The 21,119-nt window shown below is 38.6% G+C and overlaps 1 protein-coding gene across 2 annotated transcripts in view; it reads right to left on the bottom strand.

The window, feature by feature from the left end:
* The window catches only part of MDN1 (midasin AAA ATPase 1), a 93,221-nt gene that overhangs the window by 17,387 nt on the left and 54,715 nt on the right, over nt 1-21,119 (bottom strand). For both annotated transcript variants that reach the window (XM_064707293.1, XM_064707294.1), the window contains exons 56-80: nt 19,834-20,044; nt 19,461-19,692; nt 18,475-18,601; nt 17,425-17,595; nt 17,069-17,283; nt 16,588-16,969; nt 16,299-16,408; nt 14,511-15,207; nt 13,383-13,544; nt 12,416-12,689; nt 11,223-11,458; nt 10,468-10,563; nt 10,134-10,228; nt 9,337-9,461; nt 8,138-8,284; nt 7,743-7,852; nt 7,229-7,302; nt 6,844-7,039; nt 5,239-5,395; nt 4,942-5,088; nt 4,407-4,533; nt 3,415-3,520; nt 2,295-2,410; nt 799-1,278; nt 54-280 (exon numbers count right to left, since the gene is read on the bottom strand). In XM_064707293.1, the coding sequence (XP_064563363.1) occupies nt 54-280; nt 799-1,278; nt 2,295-2,410; nt 3,415-3,520; nt 4,407-4,533; nt 4,942-5,088; nt 5,239-5,395; nt 6,844-7,039; nt 7,229-7,302; nt 7,743-7,852; nt 8,138-8,284; nt 9,337-9,461; nt 10,134-10,228; nt 10,468-10,563; nt 11,223-11,458; nt 12,416-12,689; nt 13,383-13,544; nt 14,511-15,207; nt 16,299-16,408; nt 16,588-16,969; nt 17,069-17,283; nt 17,425-17,595; nt 18,475-18,601; nt 19,461-19,692; nt 19,834-20,044 (5,020 nt within the window). The remainder of the gene's footprint in view (nt 1-53; nt 281-798; nt 1,279-2,294; nt 2,411-3,414; nt 3,521-4,406; nt 4,534-4,941; nt 5,089-5,238; nt 5,396-6,843; nt 7,040-7,228; nt 7,303-7,742; nt 7,853-8,137; nt 8,285-9,336; nt 9,462-10,133; nt 10,229-10,467; nt 10,564-11,222; nt 11,459-12,415; nt 12,690-13,382; nt 13,545-14,510; nt 15,208-16,298; nt 16,409-16,587; nt 16,970-17,068; nt 17,284-17,424; nt 17,596-18,474; nt 18,602-19,460; nt 19,693-19,833; nt 20,045-21,119) is intronic.

Below are 21,119 nucleotides of genomic sequence, written 5' to 3'. Positions count from 1 at the left end.
ATTCTTGTGTCTTTACCAACATTATAAATCAAGTAGAGAAAAATTATCCTCACCAGCGCAATTTGACACGGGAGCAAGAAGCTGTGTTCTCCAGGCTGTGAAGTGTGAAGATGTGTTATTAACTTCTTCTTGTATATACTTCAGGCTCTTGATTAGGGCAATCTGATTTGCAGCTTCCATGTCTTGTCCTTTTGGAAGAAACAGGGACTCTATGCTTTGTAACTGGGCTGATACTTCCAGCAAACAACTCACAACTGACGTGCAAACTTCAAAGTCTTTCCTGCAACAGAAATACCATAATACTGAAACAAGAACAAACAGTCCAACTTCAGATTAAGCCTTTTCTTGGTCATGGATAAGGGAGAGGCAGCATATCTCCATCCTGAATTTATTAAGTAAAAGATTTGACAAAAAGCTTATAGTCACAGTTTCAAGCAGAGAGAAAATTAGAAGATTGTTATTAAATAGGCTACAAACGTATTTTAAAATGAAAAATCTCTTCATTAACTTTATATTTGAAATTCACCTCATTAGCTAAGGATCTATGGGGATAAAATCCTGAGAGACCAAAGACAAGGTGGGAAGCTGAGTCAGAAATTTTTTTCACTTGTCAAGGGAATGGGAGAAGACATACATTTCTTAAAGAGTCAGGCACTGCATTTTGCAAAAAAATGAATGGAAAAATGTTTGACGAGCACCTAAACCCACTTTTCAATACATGCATAGGTGAAAATTTTCAAAATTGCTTCACACCTACTATGTGAACATAAAGAAGAGATGTTCATGTGTAGGACTCACCAGGAATAAAAGGAGGTCTCTCGTGACTGTTGTCTTACTCTGTCCACCTCTGCTTTCATGGCCTTCACATTTGCTATCATTGCAGTCAATTGTGTAGCTACCTGCAGCCACAAGTGATCCTTATTCCTCATCCTGCACCCAGGAGGCAACTGCTCAGCTGATACTGGAGACAAGTGCTTTAGATCTGAGGGAATCAGGTCAGGTATTCCTGCAAGAACATCTCCCATTTCAGGGACTGAACTCTGAGCAATGTTGGGTTTCACATCCGTCCTTTCACTGTCACTGCTCCCAGCTGACTCTTCTTTTGGGCAGCACTGGAGAAACCAAGACAGCTCCTCGAGAGCCATCACACACTGCATGCAGAGCTGCTGCAGTCTGTCTGTCCAGCACTGAATACTGTCTTGAGGAGGAAATGCTGCATTGTAGTCTCTGTCAGCAGTCAGCCTAGAATCTATCTCTTGTATACAACTCAGGAGGTTCCTAGTAAAGATGAAAGAGAAGGTAAAATCACTGAGTCTTAAGTTGTACTTCATTTTTAAAAGATATATCTTTAACTAAAATATTTTTAAAAATCTAGCTAATAACTGCTCCTGGACTAAAACAATAGTTTGTTGGGTTTTTTTTAAACGTTGGTTAATTAGTGATTTTTTTCCCTCCTTGCATTATGAAATACTACAAAGCCCTGGAAATTTGATTTCCTATGAAAGTCATAGTAATGCAGATAAATGTCCTGAAAGATTTACTATTTCTGTGATTGTAAAGCTAAGAAGTTTGTTTAGTTGGGGTTTTCTGTTTATTCATTTTTTTTCAAGTTTCCTGGCCTTAGAATAAATTTTGCAGCAGTAATCTCCAGTCCAGAATTCCTTCTCTGTACAAAGGGGCTAGCTCCTAACCTGACTTCTAGAAGTTTTATGGACTACAGAGTGCTAAGCACAAATATGCTCAACAAAGGTGGCATTTGCAATGACTGTGATGACTTGAGCAATGAAATGAAAGATCACATAGAATAAGAAAGATTCTTACACTTTTCCTTTTACAGTTTTGACACAACATCCAGTATGTCCCACCTTTCTAGAATTTTTCTTTGTAAGCTGTTGATGCTTTATTTATTGTGGCTCAAAATACCATCTAGATAATTTATTTGCCCCAGGTCAAGCCAACAACTTGAATGCAAACAAAATTAACTTAGGCCAATACCAAATGAGAGAGATATGACAATCTCTAAGTTTAATGTTTTAACTGTGTAATAAACTACAGTAATCAGTTCACATATATGCCTTACTTGTTCTACAAAATTATTTTGATTCCAAAATACTGGCGGCAGTGATAGGATAAACTTAGATCTTTCCTATCTAGGCTTAATTGAGAGAGGAAATATTGGGAAGCAGAGGAAAAAGCTGTTACTTTCTTCTGCCTTATTTTCCATCTTTCTTGAACTGATCTGCTTACTGTTAAAACTTCTTGCCAACAATTAAACATTGGAAGATGGAGAATACCTGAGTAAGATCCACTGTTCTGTCAGTGCAGTAAGAGATCTCCTCTGTCTCACAAGCATCTGCATGAGGTGTGCAGTGAACCCTTTGCAGCGTTCAATGCTGCCCAGTCCAATATCCTAAACAAAACAGAGACAGAAGAAGTGGGAGGGAAGAGTTATATGAAGAACGAGACAACAGCAGTCTGTGTGCCTCCATTTCACTGAGCAGGCTGAAGGATTATGGTTTAATTGAACAAGTCTTACAAAATTTGCATACAAATTTGTCTTTCAAGCAACTTCTGTAACAGTCACCCACATTAGATTTCACTCCACTGCAGCAATTCTTATCAGGAATTCAGTTCCAGTATTAAATCTACCTTATATAAATAATGATTAAAATCTGAAGAAGTACCAGTCTAAATGCTTTACATTCATGACCAATGCAACAACCATTCCTTTTACCACATAGAACAATTACTTCCACTCCTTTGATTAGAAGTGGAGACATCTTAAAGCTCAGAACACAACACAGAGCATAACTGATCACAGCCATGTTCTCTATTTGTATCCATTATCAGGTGTGACCTTGATAAGATAATGTTGTAAAACAAGAGGTAAAGCATAGTGAGAGGAAGAACATCTGGAAGAGATGCTTTTTTACTGAAATTTTGGAAAAGTTGTTCTGGTATGGCAGAGCTCATTTGTCTGTTCTAGACCCATCTTTGGTCTAAAAGTGTCTCTTAAAGAGACACAGACTCCTCTTGCACCCAATTATAAATATCAACTGATTTCTTCAAGAACATTGGACAACATTGGGATTATTTTCCTTACAAGTTTGGATTCAGCGTTTCATGAGTTTCTTCATGCACAAAAATGAGGCAATTAGGCATCTGCTGGGATGAAAGATAATGTACACTGAACAGATCATTAACTTCTTTCCCTGAACCAATTTTGTCCTGACAGAAAACAGCAGGTTTCAACATGCTGCATTTAATGAGAGCTACAAAAGTGTCGTATTTAGTATCATATTACACAACACAGTGTTATCTCCCACCACTTTTTTACCACAAGGAAATTTCAGTCCAAGCTGGTAAAATGAAGTTAACAGAACTAAGATTCAGGTTTTTCTTTGCTGGTTTTACCTTGGCAGGTGCTAACAAGGCTGTCTGGAGCCGAGAGTGACGTGCAAGTGACCGATAGAAGTACTTCTGGCACCCATCCCAGGCAGAAGAAATCTCTGTCAGCAACCTGGCAGAGCACAAAGAAGGATGGTATTAAAAAAGTACCTCAGCATGCTGGAGCCACCACATCAGCTCTTCAACCCAACAGCTTTGCTTGAAATCTGTTGTTTGGAAAATGCATCGATCTTCTACTTCTGCATTTTATCTAAAAATATTCTAGTCTTAAGAAAACATTTGATTTTAAAAATAAATTCTAAGAAAACCCTAAGCAACCGCAGAAAGATCTCTATCTTTGAATACCATTTAATGCTTTCATAGTGATATTGTTTTTCTAGCCCCCCATACAGCTACATCCAGCTTCATACAGAAGCCTTTCCTTTCACCCTGATACATAAACTAAATGCTTACATCCCAGGACAATAACCAGCATGTCTCAATGACAAAAAAGCCCTTGTTGACAGAAAAACAGTTAAAAAAATCTGAAAAAACATCTTTCCCCTAAGAAAGCTTTTCCAGTAATGCCCAATTTGAAGTATATGTGTTTTCTCCTGAAACATCCCATTATTTAATGAAGACAAAACAATGAAGAAATCCCTGAAAATCACAGTTCACCTTCAATAAAATCATTAGCAGTTTATGCTCTAATATACTGCTAGCAAAGCATCCCAGGCAAGGCTGGACAGTGGAGGGCCAACTGAAATCTAATTCATGGAAAGAATAAAACTGAGGGTACAGTTGGTAAAGTGCAAATATAGAAAAAAAATGAAATTAAAAAACCCCAAATCCTTGCTCAGTTGTACATACCAAACTGAGATGTAATGGGAGGATGGGAATATGCAAAATCCTAAATGAATTACTGTTGAGAAATCCCAGTCTAAATCAACATGCCATAAATTCCATATATTCCAGCTGCAATTCACCCAGTTTGGGGGTGAGAAGTCCTGGGTACATACGTGGTGTCCAGCTCATGTGTGCAATCCACGGCAGCCAAGGCACTGCGCAAGTCCAGCGGTCGGAGGTACAGAACTTCCTGGCAGTTTTCTGAGCGGGACCAAGACAGACCTTTCCGGTATGACAAACCTGCAATGGCATTTCAGCACACACCCTTTGATATCCTCGTGTTTTGTATGAAAAATGTCACTCACACAGTTGGTAGCAAGACATCAAATGTTCTTATTTTGACAAGTCTTTGAACATGCTGCAAGTTTTGAAATGTAAGAACACGTTGTAGCTGAGCTATTTTGAGCTGAACACTGCTGAAATCAGACTAACACAGACCTGTGTACATTAAAGACTTTTCGCTGCCCCGTGTCCTTTAAGAAAGCTGAGTTAGGGATCATTTTTAAGACATGAAAAGGCTGATGAATGAGGAGGGTAAAGGTGTTACCTTACATCGTATTATAGTGGGTTTAGATATATTGGCAAAGATAGTAAAATGCTCAAGAACTCTGTACTTTTAAACCAAGCCCATTTTTAGTGGAAGCTCACCTGTTTTAGCAAGGCTTTTAAAGAGATCTGACAAAGCCCGTTGCTTCTGCATCTGAATATGCTTTGCTTCTGATTTCTGCTTCTCCTTAGTTGCTGTCTGATCAAATGTTAAATTTTGCAGTTCAGCTACAGAAACAATAATACCACCTGTATAGAAGACAACAGACAAAGGTACGAGATTTAAATTTTCATGTACGCAAAGCATTCTCTAGGAAGATATATCTGCACTTTTTCCTGATTTGTTCCTTTTATGGTAGAGAAGTCAATTGTGGCATGGACATCACAAGAAAACCTAACCTGTGAACTGGTCGAGATTTTCCACCAGGTTTAAGAATGAATTATTTTCTGTAACTGCTGTACACATTTTCTTCATTTTCTTCGTCAGCTTAGACAGACGATACTGAAGAGAATCTGTATGAAACGTGATGACACTCTGACATTCTGGGAGTGCCTTCTGAAAAAAAAAAAAGGAAGAAAATTACACACAAATGCTCACAGCTCTTGTTCGATCCTAGGAGGAAATTGCTTTAAAAAAGGGCTCAATTCTGCATTTATCTGAAACCCCAAAACATGTTCATGTGACTCTTTCATCAGTTCAGCACCAACACTTGAGAAAAATCATAACACATGTATGTCAGGCAGGCATTATTTTTGAACAGTCAAGTGATCTTACTGTCTTAGATGTTTGTCATTACCTCTATGAAAAAAGTAGTCATTGCTTCAGGTCAGCTTCCTCTGCCTTCCAAGCTTAAAGGTATTAACCTAAATCACTAATGCCCCCAGGGTGTCAGGTAAGAACACCCTCACTCACTTTCCACTAGACAACAAAAACAGTGTGCAAGTAGAAATTATTAAATAACAGAATTAATTCCTCAGCATATCCAAAGCTTTTCAATTTTTTTTTTGGTTCAATTTTTTTTGTTCAATTTCAATTGTTTGCATGCATCTTCTTTAAGGAATGAAGACAACATGGAGCTGCAAAAAGTGAAACCAATAACCCTGTTAACTAACAGTAACAGGCTTACAAATCACCCACTAACAAACAAAACCCTCAATCAATCAAATACATTTGCATTAAATTTCTCCCTCCCTGCTCTACCCTCCTGTACAGGACTCGAGCAAGTACAGCCCTGCTCCTGGTCTGAAAAAACAGAACAAAGCTGAAGGTAACTCAGCATTTCCCACTTACCACCAAATTCTGATGAGATATGATTGTCTCCTTGCATCTTGTTAATAAAAACTAATGATATGAATAGGAATCTCTTTCAGGAAGAAAATTAGCTGACTTCCTCTCTGAGTTGGGCAAATTATTTAGAGACATACTAAAGTGAGACTCTGTGGAACAGGATTTACCATGCATCAGCTTGTCCAAGGCAAATGTTCACAGTCCACAAACTGTCAGTCAACAGCAAACATGTGACAATATAGTGCATTCCCTTATCAGTATCCAAGCCAAAAGTGATTTAATATTTAATCACACCCCATATGCACACAAATCCTACAGCTACATCATTATTTGTTTGGGTCCTTGTTTAGAAAAAAAAAGGGTAAGAACAATTTCAACTCCCAGACTATTTTACTTCTGCTAGTAGAGGAGCAACAAATTGCTGCAAACACTATGTAAGCAAATGGGAGATGAGATGTGTAACAGCCTCGTCTCTGTGTATCAGACACAGATATAGTGCCAGATCAGCACACACCATGCTTGTCATCCCATGCTGCATTCCCACCCATCTGCAGTGTTGCATAACACTGAACACAAGTAAGACCAAAAGAGTTTATGATATATTCAACAGATCTGACACTTACATAAGATTCTCCTGCATTAATCAGTGAAAAGCAATGTATAGATAAGAACAGAGAAACTGTTCTTCCCACACTTAGAATAACTAATTCAGTCACCTTGGTAACATCTGTTCTAGCAGACAGAACCTTTCTCAATGTGTTGTTTAGCCTCTGAATTTTGGTTTCTTTGTCCTCAGACTCTTCTTGCTTTTGCATGCAGTCCAGCTGCTCTTCCTTACCAATCTCCACCAAGGCAGGCTGACATGGCTCATCCAGAACAACTTCAAACTTCTTCATGAATTTAAAGAGAGTTCTAATTACCAAATGAAAGCAAAAAATTACTGGGTTTTGTAATCCTGGAAATCTCTCAGTTGCTGGAAATAAATGTTTTCACTGTGTTATGAGCAGAAGAAACATTTCTGCATTCAAATGTAACATCATAGGGAAATAATCTAGACAGAAGGTTTCAAAAAGGGGAGCTTTATTTTAAGTTCTGACTTACCTGCGTATTTTTTCAACTGATTGCTTTATAGCCCAGAAGCTGACATCATTCCACCTGGAAATCTTCACAAATTCCTATTAGGAAAATAAATAATCAATGAGATTACTTATGTAAATGAAATGAACTATTTTCACATCAAAGATGATCTTTAAATCTTATCAGCTATGATGACCTGGTAGCCTTAAAATGCCAAACATTTTAGTAAGTAAGCGAATTATTGCACAGGCATCTTATTAACATATTTGCACTGCATAAAAACTGCTGCATGGCCAGATGTTGTGAAATGAACAGGGGCTTCAACCCTGGGTAGAAACCTTCATGGATAAATGGGACTGATCAAGCATTAAACTTTTAATCAAACCCTCCCCCACCTCAAGAATTAATTCTTGCCAAAGAAGATGCTTAGTAGGGATTTCAGTGGCCAACAGAACTATTATAGACAAATTCAGATAGTATCTGCTCCACTGTTCCTTTGGTTAGACTGATACATTGTCTGAGCCAAATCTCCTTTTACCTTAAGTTCCTTTTCTATGGGCTGACGAAGTTCAGTGATTTTGGCCTCAACACACTCTGAAAACTGCTTATAGTAATTGTACAGATTCCACAGGATGCTACACAGAACATCTAGAAGGGAGAAGGGACAGACAATAACAATAATAATCATCATCATCCTTCTTTTACAAGAGGGCATTTTTCAGTAATTACAATAAATACACCCCAGTTCCTTTTGGAAGCTTAGCAACACTGAAAGATGGGGTAAATTGACCAGCAGGAAAACAGTAAAACAGCTCTATTGGCTTGTGTTCTATGTATGAGCTCAGTGACCTGTCTGGAAAGTCTGGAGCACCTGATGGCTGAATACTGGGATGCTGCATAGGTAACTCATCAGAGGTGATGCTAACAACTTACCCCTTTCTGCTCCTTGAGGCATCAGCAAGACATGGCAGTGGAAAACCAGTAGTGTTTGGAGCCGTGCCTGAAACTCTCCCAGAGTAGAGCCTTCAATGAAAGCCTGCAATGTGCTGACCAGAGTTTTCAGATCCATTTGCTCAGTTCCTGAACATTGCACCGAAAATTCAGAAAGAGAGAGAAAACAAAAAAAAAACCTTAAAATATCTACTTGAAAATTGTTGTCTGGTCTTTATAACTTTCAATTGAATATTGACTCTCAATTAGGAAAAGTTCAAAACAAAACAGGAAATGGGCAGAGAGGGGAAGAATTCTGATTTAATAAGTAAAACTAACAGATGAGACGCTGGAAGAAAGAAAAGGGAGCAAGAAGCAGCATTAAGATAGTGACTGAGCAGGTCACTTATATGTTGAATTTCAGAATCCATTGAGTATTTACAGCATACTTGCTATTCCCTATGAATGAATGGCTTTTTCAGTCAAGATAAGCAACAGCACAAATAAGTCACTGCCAGTTCCTTAATTCCTCAAAGCCATGAGGACAGAAATAGAGCAGAAGAATGTGGTAGAGAATACAGTGTCTTTAGGGTATTATCTGTGGAAGAAGACATGTTGTCCTCTTAGAGATGTAATAAAACTGAAGGATCTGAAGCTCATCAAGTGCATTAAGTAGTCATGAGATTGGAAACTTGGCCTCAAACCAGGATACTCCTTTCATCTTTACAATTCCATTAAATTTGGGGGAGGCAAGGTGCTGCCCCTCATTCCCCTATTTTATGTAACATGAACACGCGCAGACAGATTTGCTAAGAACAGTATGTACCAAAATCTACTTTAAGAATTCTTTAGGATTTATACAGAATGTATAAAGGTGCCTTTTCCAGTTGCAGATGGAGGCCTCCTACCCTCCAAATCTGTTTGAAATGTTTGTATATGCATGATATACAGCTATCACATTTGTACTTTCTTTTAGATGCTTTTTACAGACATCTTTTCTTTACATCACAACACAGGCCCTATGAGCCACAAGTACTTTCACAAATATATACAAAGTTCTCTCCAACCCTACACAGTCATGGAATTTACTGTAGGGCAAAGAACTACACCTGAAAGTGTCAAATTCTGGCATTTAGGATCTTAATCATACATCCTTAGTAATTACTAGAATAAATTACATTTGTTTTAAGGCCAGCACTTACCTTCTATGTTTGCCTCTGTCTGTTCTTGAACATACTTCTCAATCATCTGATAGATTGAGAACCAGCGCTTTGTGGATTTCTCCACATGCTGCTTCATAATATTGTCCAAACTTACAGACCAGCAACTAGAAACAATAAGAGAGAGATAAATCAAAACTATAATGGATACTTTGGGTTCAAAACAACAAAAATTTGTTTCCTGTTTCTATTAAACTAATGGAAAAATATGCAGGATGAAAGAACCTGTACAATAAGCCTAATATACACAATCAACTTCTCAGGATCATTGCTTTGGTACCAGTATTAAATATGAGAGAAGAAAAAAAGAGAGGGTAAAGCAAAATCCATCAGAGGCAGGTTTAATAGTTTATTTTCTCAGAAACTGAGGTAGACTTGTGGAATCCCTGGTTGTGACACACTGTGGCTATAAAAATTTCACGTGGTCTTAAACGGGAGACTGGACAATAATTTTTAAGGACAATTTAATGATGGTTATTAAACAGACAAAACCCTGCAGGCTCAGGAAACATTTGGATGAAAACAGGAGAGCACTGGTAAAATATTGTTTCTACTTCTCCTGAGGCAAATATGTAGAGTCACCACAGCCTGGACACTCATTCTGATCCACTGCAGCTCCTCATTGGTGGTCTCTTTCCCTCACATATTTTCACCACAGCAGACACACAGAAGCATGTTCCAAAATTAAGGCAATTCTGCATTAATGTGCCTCCTTGTGGAGATGAAAGCTTGCAGATGGAAGTATCTAAGGAAAAGCAGCATGGAAGGACAATCCTTACTTCAACTCCAGCCTGCGCCACTGAATGATCAGCTGTGTGACCAGATCCAGGTGCTTCCGCAGGGACAAGGCCCGACTGGCGTTCTCCTCCCAGTCCTAGAAAAGAAAAGTTCACCTTCACACAAAGGCAGAAATGAGTCACTGCCTGGCAAAACTCATTGCATTATTCTGGATTACTGGGTTCTTGCTCTTTAAACTTTCAGCATGGAGCAAGTTCACTTCCTCAGATCCTGACAAGCAGACAGCTTTCATGTACTGTGTTTGTCACATGGTACCAAATATAGGTAAGGAAACATAAAATAAAAAAATTAACTTTATCTTAGACTTTTTCTTACCTGTGCCTTTGCAAGAAGAATTTCCAAGCCATTCAGAAACTTTGAGAGAGGACTAGAAAGTGGAAAACTCCGGATTCTGTCCATCACAACTAACAGCTGCAGAACAAAACCAAAAACATTCAGTAGCTGCACTTCAACAGAAGAAGCCATGAAATTCAGTTAATTTCTATGAGCATAACTGACCCTCACAAGGGGTAAGAATTTTTTTTCTTTTATACACATTTTTAAACTGTTTTCTCAATTTAGTATAAGATCACTAGGAGTTCAGTAAGGCCAATGCACTTGGGGAAGGCAGCACAAATTACCTAAGGCAAAGAGCTCATCTGGAATCTGAGTTTCTACATTACCCCACAAAATGTAACCTGAAGACAACATAGATGCTGTAAGAGGGACTAAAAATAATTATTCTAAAGCATTATGAAGAAAGAGAAGAAAACTGAGTAGAAGCAGCAAGACCTCAGGGATCTTTGAGCTATGGCAGACTGAAGACTGTTTAAAACTCTAAGTTCAGACTTGGCAGAATTCCACTTAACATTTCATGATTAAAATATAACAATTATAATACATACAGCAATACCTATACCTCTTATGAATAAACAGGTATGACTTCAAAACATCTGCATGAGCATTACAACATCTGTGCAAGCATATCAATGTGCATGCACATGTCTATGCATATCTATACACATATTCACACATTAATGCAATCCTAAAATGTTCCGGTTTCCCCCAAGTATTTGTTGAGGTGTTTTTACCTGCACAAGTACAGGATGCTCTGGCCATTCCTGCAGTAGCCCATTTATTTCTTTAGCAAAATTGTCAAGTACAGGTTGGCACTGTCGGACTTGCTGAATATTGGGATGCTGATAGAAGTCATAAGGGCCATCTTGCTGCAGCACAAGATCCGAAGTCCCTTCCTCAAAAAAGGTATTGTGGAGAAGAGTGCTCAGCAGAAGTTGGCTTCCCAAAAGACTGTCATTCATTTCAGCACCTAGGAAGCAAGTAAGGAAGACATCACACATGCTACTGGTTCTTTTCTCAGTTGAACAGATAAAGTTAGGGTTTTTTTCCCCCTGTAACCCAAGCCTTAGCATGTAATCTTTTACAAGGATATAAGACTATACCACTGGAACAATGAGATGGAGTATGGAACACGAGACATACTTAGAGTTTATATTCTCTATTCTATCAGACTTTTCTATTAAAGTACAAGGAGTGTTATAAAGGCAGGCTGTAATCCTGTCAGAAGAACAGATTGTCTGTATATAAATTAACATCAAGGAGATACTACTATAAAGCAAGGCTCAGTGGAAAAGTAATCCAACACAAAAAAGTAATCCCACATACATTATGGCTCAGGTGCAAACACAAACATAAGGTACTGTAGAAACAACAGCCCTTATCTGCTTCACCTTAATTGCACACACACCTAGATCAGAACTGAAATACATAGCTGTGCTTTAACAAGTGATGATTCTGAGTTCTCACACATTGTTTAAAAAATTTATACATCAAGTTTTTGCAAATTCAGGGTGGAAAAAACCCTATGATACCTTTTTTCTTTTTACTTTATATACATAAGCTAAATTTAAAACAATTATTTAATGAACTTCACTGCAAAATTTACTTCTGAAAAATTTCTACAAGTGCTTTATCTTCCACAGGACTATGCAGATCCTAAGATCAAAATTTCACTCAGTAGTCAATACATTTTTAAACTCTGTTGGTCTTCTATATTACCAAATGGAATTAAAAAATGCATAGAAGAATAAAAAAAAAAATCAAAGTATGCCATTCTGAACATGAGACAAATTCTCTGGAAAAAGAATTTTCTGTTTTTTGCATTTTCCCCATAATAGGTGTATTTTGTGACCTGTAATGTGATTATTTTGAAACAGATCTTTACAAATCTAAACCAGCCTATATGAAATACTACTAGCAGTCTTACCTATTAAAGGATAGAATTGTGACACCAAGCATGCACCAGTCTGATAGCAGGAAATAAATGTACTGAAATAATGCTTGGCTTGATGAGAAGGCAGACTCTGTTGATACCACAGGGATCGAGCAAAGTTTAAGCACAACTGCTGATGAACCTTCATTACTGTTTGCATGGAGCTCTTGGACAAAAGGGCTCTGTCAACTTCCAGCTGATCTTCCACTGGATCCTCAGTTTCCATTTTTTCTTCTAGGCTTGGCTGAGCTGTGATATCTTCAAAGTCCTGCAAATTACATGATAATCAAAAGTAAATTTTGATTTCTTCTTTTAACACGTCCTCTCCCTACCTCCTCTTTTGCCTTTTTTGGCATTGCAGTGACATGCTAATGATTTGCAGCTGGCACCATACAGACAGACTGCCGGTCTGAAACTGTACACAGGTGTACAGAACATTTCAGGGTGTAACTACAGCAGGCAGGAGTGCAGTGCAGTGAACCCTGGGCTGCTGCCAACTAAACCTCTTTGCAGAAAAAGCAGCAGCAGCTGTGTCTGCTGATAAACCACCTCAACACTGCGTGGTTGCTTGAGGAACTGAACCATTCTGTCCCAGATGCTTTATTTAATCAAGGAGATCAGCCTTCTCCATACATAACAGAACCTCAGATGACCTTACTTGCTAAACAAACAAAATTCCAGCTTTTTACAAGTAACTGTATTATCCTTCAGTTATATAATTTGGGATTTTTCATCCAAACCACAGTACAGTTCAAGCCTGGAAATTAATCCCAAAAACATTTTTCAACCAGAAGGTGAAATACACCACAAGTACATAACTGAATACCTATCAAAATCTACCCCAATTTGGCTTTTGGTTAAAGGAAAAACTGGTTCATTCCCCATGTCATTTACAGCACTTATTTTCAGGAGCAACTTCTGATGTAATTTTTGTGTTTCTTAACAGAGTTACAGCTATTACCTTTTCATGAAAAGGAAATCTCCTCCTGAACTCTTCTTCTTCCTCTTCCTCCTCGCTCCGTCCCTTCCCGTGGCTTTTACTCCTGTACCTGTACAGGCTGTGTTCCATTGCCTCCTGCTCCTGGGCACGGCGCTCCTGCTCGTCCCACTCGTTCACAATTGCCTAAGGAAACACAAAGCGAGATGCTTCTACACGAGTTAACATTTAACATCATCCCTTACTCCATCAATGGGACAGCATCTATTTTGCTGGGTTCTTCCCTCCTCTGTGGTCTACAAAAAATCAAAGAAATCAAAGCCATCTAACATTTGTGAGTTACCCTCTTAACAAGCAAATGAGGAAAATGTAAAGACAATACACAACAGAGTACTTGACCAAGTTCTGATCTCCTTTCTTAAACATTTAATAAAGAAACTCTCCACAAAGTTACCACTGGGGTGCATTTTTTTGTGTGTGTCCACCTTTGGGTTTTGTTGCTTGGGGCTTTTCTTACATAAATAAAATCTTTACTAATTATTACAGGCTATTGTTTTATGCCTTGATAAATTCAAACAAGTTAATCTAGTATACTAGATTATCTTTTACAATTAATTGGGAAAATATTAGAAGATTTTAAAGAACATCATACTAATAATTATCAAGATATGGACTTCTAAAGATCATCTAATCCAACCCCTCTGCCATGGGCAGGGACATCCTCCACTAGACCAGGTTGCTCAAAGTCTCATCCAATCACTTACAAACACTTTCAGGGTTTGTAAGTGATTCAACTTCTATGGACAACCAGTTCCTGTGTCTCACCATGCACATTTCAAAACAATTATTTTCATAACCGATCTAGATTTACTTTCTTTCAGTTTAAAACTCTTATGCCCTGTTCTACAAGCCTTGGTAAAAAGTTTCCTTCCCTCCTTTTTATAAACTGAAAAGCCACAACAAGGTCTCCTCAGAGACACGTCTTCCCCCAGTGGAACAACCCCAGCTTTGTCAGCCTTTCTTCACAGGAGGGGTGCTCCAGTCCCCTGATGATTCCTGTGGCCCTCCTCTGGAGCTGTTTTTGCAGATCCATGTCTTGCACAGGGGACAAGTTCAGAGCAAGACTCCCAGCCATGGGCATCCAGAGCTTACCCGACACAAATGTCTGAAGAGCTGCAGAGATTTCGGGTCCATCTCTCCTCTGGACAGTACATGGCATCGAAGGTGCAACAAAGCATTCACCAGGAGCTGCTCCAGAGTTGGGGAAGGCTGCTCAGCTCCCTCAGATCCTCCCTCAGAGTGCTTCAGAGAGAACTTTTTAAGCCCATTCAGTACCCCAACTGAATTCACTGAGCATACAATTTCTGCCCGAGCAAAGTAAGTGGGGAAGGCCCGGCCAACAGAAGGAAATGCCAGCAGAGAAGTGAGGAGGTTGCTGAGATCAGCCGGGCACACCAAGCTCTGCAGCGCTGCGCTCGCTTCAGAAGCCACCAAGCGCATGCCGTGCTGCAGCTGCACGATGGCAGCCTGCAGGGGAACGATGGCATCAGGGAACGCTGCATACTCCTCCGCCAGGCGTTTCCTGAACTGATGGTGGGACTGCTGCCACGATGCCTCTTCATTTAACAGGTTCTGCACAGCCTGCAGTGATTTAGGTCTCTCTCCGCGGAGGAACTGCAGGAGGCGGGCGAGAAGGTCTTGGACCGAGGAAACGCGTGCTATGCTGCTAATGTACTGGTGAGCCTCCTGGTACAAGCAATCATACAGAGGAGCTGCAGGCCTGAAGGCCTTCCTCCTAGAGAGACTGCTTATTTGTTCCTTCAACCTTTGCATTCTTTCATGCAACAGCCTGTTGTTAAAAAATAACATTGACCAGTTTACACATGGGAATATTTTTCATACGAACTTGTTTAAATAGATCTAACATAGCAGTTAGACACGGGAAAAGAATATTCAGAAAAAACTCTGCTATTTTGTGTGAAACAACAAATGAGGAAAAAAAAAGGTACAGCCATTTAGCCCACACATGCAGATTTCTTCTCTCCTTGCCACTTCAACAAACTTTAAGTACTTTTTTCTTGCTACCTGACAGCTCTGTGAGCATTAAAAAAAAAAATTACCACAAGCAATTGGTAAAACTCAGCCATTCAGAACCTGCTTTCAATTATTATCATCTCTTTAAGCAGTAGTATGGAACTACCAGAGCATCTATATGTATAATAATGAAATAAAAAAATTCCTATTGAAAGTGGAAAATAAGGAATAATAGACAGTTTTTATCTTCATGTACACAGAACACTTCTGGAAGGCTGCAGAAAGGAGAAAGCTCTCTTGGCTTAAAATTTCCTCAAGTTCCTCTGATAAAAAAGAACTACAAAAAGCCCCAAACAAAATAACAGTGGCTACAGATTCTAATATCAACAGTGTATTCTACTCTGCGTGGTAAGAAATTTAATTCATCCACTGCAACACAGGCAAAGGCTATTGCTAAAATACACATATGTAGATTTTTTCCCCAGTAATATCAGCTGAAGAACTTTGCAAAATAGCACTGGCACATATAATGGCCTTGAGAAATTACAGTGATAGATAATTCATCTCCCTTCAACTGATTGACAATATTGTCACATTTTAAGGAAAGTACTGTAATTTAAATGTATGGCACTGTTTTTATTTCTGGGCATGGTTTCAACTCATCAATATATGATGGCTACTGCTTTAATTGTTCTATTCTCAGCAGTACAAAGTGTACAGACAATTCCTTACTGCAAGTAAGGAGCACAGCTGCTTCTTCTCTACCACCTCAACAAGTACATTGATACTTTAAAACCAGCAACTCTAGTTTCTACAGAAGGAAAGAAAAATTGTAAAGCTTCAGAGCCTGAGCACACAAAGATGACACGACCACTCTCAAAGAGAGGTTCAGTGCCTGGGTATTACCTGATATGGGGATGAACATAGTTGCTGACTGTTTCATCTTCAATACTTTTTCCTGTATGCAGCTGACATGAAAAATCATGTGTTTTCCATTCACACTCCAGCTGGTATAACTACAAAGGAAAGAATAAGCCTTTCACAGCTGTTCTTATTTTAGTAACCAAGGAGGTACATCAACTTCTTGGACATTAGAAGTTCTAACTGTACAGTTTAAAAATCATGACCAAGCCAAACTCCTCTGCATTGATTTTATGCATAACAAAGGTAAAAGCCAACTTGGCTTCATACTCACCTCTTCTTTTGAGTACTTGAGCTTGTATTCTCTTTTAACAGCTGGATCAAACCTGGTCTGTGGAATCCACATCTGGATCTGCACCAAGCCAATGTTCACCCAGAGGCTTCCTCGCCAAGCTGTCTCTGGTAACTCCTGAAGCCCTTCCCCATAGAACTGATGCAAGCAAGTGAGCAGAAGGAACAGGAATTCTTTAGGAAGTAATTCCTGATCAGTGATGCTTTCAAGTATCTTGAGAAGGTACTCATATGCAACAGGATCCTTGAGGTAGAGCTTCTCACAGCACTCCAAAAATTCTTCTTGCAGATCCACTGGAATCAGATCTACCAGGGCAGAGAGCAGTCTGCCTAGCATTATTCCTTGCAGTCTAGCATCTGTGTGTCTGGAGAAAAAGGAATGAGAAAACATTTACACACAGTAAGCAACCTTCTGTAACAGGCTTGATTTAAACAACAGATACGTGGAAGAGAGGTCTTAATACCTAAAATCTGCTATTGAAGAGACAGCCAGGTTGGTCCACAGCGCTGTGCTGACTTTGTGAAGCTGCTGTGCTCTCTCCATCCATTCTCCCAGTGTTACATGGGATGATGACAAGACAGGAAGCCCACTCACATCCCACTGGCTTGTCTTGCTGCTGCTAGTTAGAATTTCAAAGAAGCACTTTGAGAAAACAGCTCGGGTCAAAATGCCTGGGCCCTGAATCAAGAGATTAAGAGTTAGATCATTCAGGTTCAACTTGCTCTGACTGTGCTACAACTTACAATATTGCTTTAGAAAACTTGAATTAGTCAACAAGAGCATTCAGCCTAGAATTTGATTAGGTCAGAAGAGACAAACCTTCATAGAATGGTTCACATGGGATTTAGAGAAGTTGTTTTCCTCTGCCGCAGGCAGTGGCCTCCAAGTCAACCAGTAATCTGGGTCTGTGGTGAAAGTACTGCTCCAAAAGGATGCTAACACAGCATTAACTAGCTGAGATGACAGAAGAGACATTTCTTCAGGGGAGATCTAAGGAGAAACAAAAACCTAAAGGTGAGAATAATGTACAGGGAGCAGAAGAGAATTAAGCACACACATACAAAGAAAGTATGATTCTGTTTTTCAGCAGGGATAGCACAAGATACTCTCCAAGATCCTTTCAAATTCACATAGCATTTGCTTGCATCTCCTCAATGAAGAGTAAACTTCCTGAGGTCAGCCCTGCCTCCTGTCTGTGAAATATGCAGCCTGTTCACAGAGTAAGTTGTTAGAATACAGCCTGTAGTCCATGACTGTGCAACCTTTTGTTACAATACACAAGGATGCAGAGGCATGAAACAGGTAAAGCCATCCAATACTCTGCTCTGAAGCATTTAAGGTGAACTTGTGTTTTACTGTGCTTTGTGGGAACACAACCACTGTATCATAAATATTAAGCAGAGTTATTAAATGTTCTACAGAAAAATGTATAAAGTAGCTTTATCAGTCTGTTTGATTTGCAACAGAACTAAAAAATTTTAGAGGCATGAGAATAGAGGAAATCATTTTTCGGCATAGAATTACTTTGAATATATAGATACAACCAGGCTGGCCCCTGACATCCAAACAATTTCCCATTAGGTCACAGATGGATGTATGGAACAATATTACCAAACAAAATAATACAAAACTATTTTATTTTAGATTTTGTTGTATTTTATCTTTCAAAATTGTGTTTTAATTGCATTTTCTCAATGCTTGCAGTTAATAATCTTTCTCGTTAAAAGAAGGAACAGCTTTTGTGAGGCAGACAGAAAAAGTGCATGTCAAAAATCTCAGTTATATACATGTTTTGAAGAACCTTTGAAAATTTCAGGAAGATTAATTAAACTAAAGATCTGATTAAATTAAAATAAAATTTGTTCTTACTTCATTCAGGTGTAACAAGTGCCACAGTCCAGAGAGCTGGTGAGAAGCAGCTGGTGTCAGCTTCAGAGAAAAAGCTATGAACTGAGCTACATCTGAACAGATGCTAAAGTCTTGACTGCAGTTCTTCCTGTAGCAGGTAAAAAAAAATATAACCTAAGCAGTGCTTAAGCAAGGCACATGAAAGCAATCACTTGGATGTTGGAATACAAACCATCAGAGTTCCAACACTAGGATAGTAAAACAAATTAAGAATGGCAAGCAAAGTCACCAAAAGGTTAAAATGACAGAGTTCCAAATGTTAGAGAAGAACAAGCACTCAAATAATACTCAAAACACTTAAATACTTCTAACAAAATCTAAACACAAGAAAAAGGGAGGAAAATGTAATCTCTAGCTAGAAGCTCCATGTTGAGCAAAACATACAAAATGTTTGGGGACAATGGTTTGGGGACAAACCATTTTCTAGCTTTACAGCTTTTGTGAAAAGTCAGAACTTTGCTGAATTCAAGAGTGAACCCGTGGTTCTAGGAGTCTCATTACATAAAAAATTACTTTCACTGAAATCCATAAATGAATAGCTTTTTTTTCAGGAATGGTAAACCAGACTAAAAATAAATACACTTGGCCCCTTAAAACAACACTAACACTTCTTAAATGAATAATGTTAATTCAAACTATGATTCTATGTGTGTATAGTCTACACAAAAGGAAGCATGCATGTTAGTCTACTTCCTTCATCTGCAGGTCTAATTCAGTTTTTCTGCAGTAGTCCCCAGCAGTACAGTATAAACACCTTCTGTTGATTCCTGATACACATATATTTGTGTGCTGCATAGATATATATGCACATACACACAGATGTATATCAATTACAAACACACAGGTTTATATGCACATGTAAAGCACCAAAGTTACAGCTTCTAGCTAGGGATTTGGAATATCATGAAAGGAATACAGGAGAGTTCTTTCTCCAAACTTTTTCTTACCTTCTTGCACAAGCCTTGGCCACATAATCTGCTGTTAGTTTGTACTGCCAGAGCATCCCCATGTATTCCATTGCAGGCCACAGCTGAACCTGACTGCAGAGCTGGCCTAGCAGGGCAGGGTCTAACTGGTTGGAAATGGCGTCTTCAGGAAGCCTTTCTTCTGAATAACTGTATTTGACTCCTTCTGCTTTCAGCTGTGAATGCACAGCTTTCAAAAACAGCTGTAGCTGACCTGTTTGACAGAATAAAAGAGGCACATAAATGTGCATACTATGTTTCTTGTCAGTGAACGTTTAATATCCTTTCCATCAGTGTACAAAAGAATGGAGATGGCAGAAATCATCCTGCTGGGCTCTTCACAAGTGTTACCTACCCAGACTAACATCTTCTAAATGATTGGCTCTTATTATCAGGCCATCAGCTTGCAGCAATGCTTTCTTCATCTTCACTCCTGTGGTAGCAATTTTCACACAGCACATTTTTTCCTGCCATCTACTGTCTCCACACGCCAATCTTAGCTCCAGGATGTTCAGTGGTTTGCTGAGAGCTTTTAACTGAGAAAAGCATTCCATGCCCAGTTTATCCTGGAAACACAAGAAGGACAATTTGTTTCAGCAGTGCTAACAAAGCAACAAACAAGATTTGTAACTGCAGACAAAAATAAGATTTCAAATTCACATGCACACAACTAAAGTCTAAGTATACATAAACAGCCTGCAACAACAGCCTAAAAATCATCTTTTAGTAGCCTGACTCAATACAGCAAGAAGATAGAAATTGAAACAGGTGGCTACAATTCCTCCTTGTCAAGTTAGGGCTTTTTCCCCTTCATGAAGAACCTACATAGATAATGCAGACAAATAGTACTTCAACTGGGCAATTTACCTAAATCAAGGGCAATAAATACACAAAATACTAAAAAAATACCAGGAATTACAGTCACTTACAAGAAATTATAGTTTACACCTGCAATTTAAGTACATTTGGAGGCTTAGATATATTAGATACATTTGGATCTTTCCAAATCCTTAGTAAGCACTGAATGTTTTTCAGTCTCATAAAGTAACTATGTGCATTTTTTGATAGCTCAGTATTCTTAAGAGAAAAGGTCATAAAAACCCAGGTCTAAGCACTAGTGACCAACACAACTGCACATGACTACTTGTACACTCCTTTTAAACAGGGACTTGTATTCTTTAGAAAAATTATTGCAATTTTTTTTTTAATTGAATTACAACAAATTCTGAAATATATGAAGAGCAAACTCCAAAACTGTCAAATTGAAGAAGCCTTGTTTTGGGAAGTCATAAGGCAGCCCCATCCTGTGCTGTATAAAAGGAAGTGCACAGGCTGTTCTAAATACACCTATGTTCACTAAATCAGCAAGTGGCATATTGTTATTCACAAGCCTCCAAAACACAGCAAAGAGTAATATTTTTATGCTTAGGTACCTCTTTCTATTAAGTAAATATTTTCTATACACAGCATAATAGCAGAAATGCTGTATCTGGATAACTGATATATTTCTCAGAAGATATATACATTAACATGTGCTGAAATTTTCTTTTTAATCAATATTAAAAATAGGAAAGAATTGTGTTTTCTCTGTCCTGAAAAGCAAGTTCTGTATTGCTGGAACTACAAATCCTTTGCAAACAT

The sequence above is a fragment of the Zonotrichia leucophrys genome, chromosome 3 (assembly GCF_028769735.1).
Source record: "Zonotrichia leucophrys gambelii isolate GWCS_2022_RI chromosome 3, RI_Zleu_2.0, whole genome shotgun sequence".
Classification (NCBI taxonomy): Eukaryota; Metazoa; Chordata; class Aves; order Passeriformes; family Passerellidae; genus Zonotrichia; species Zonotrichia leucophrys.
This window is presented reverse-complemented; position numbering and strand designations above follow the sequence as displayed.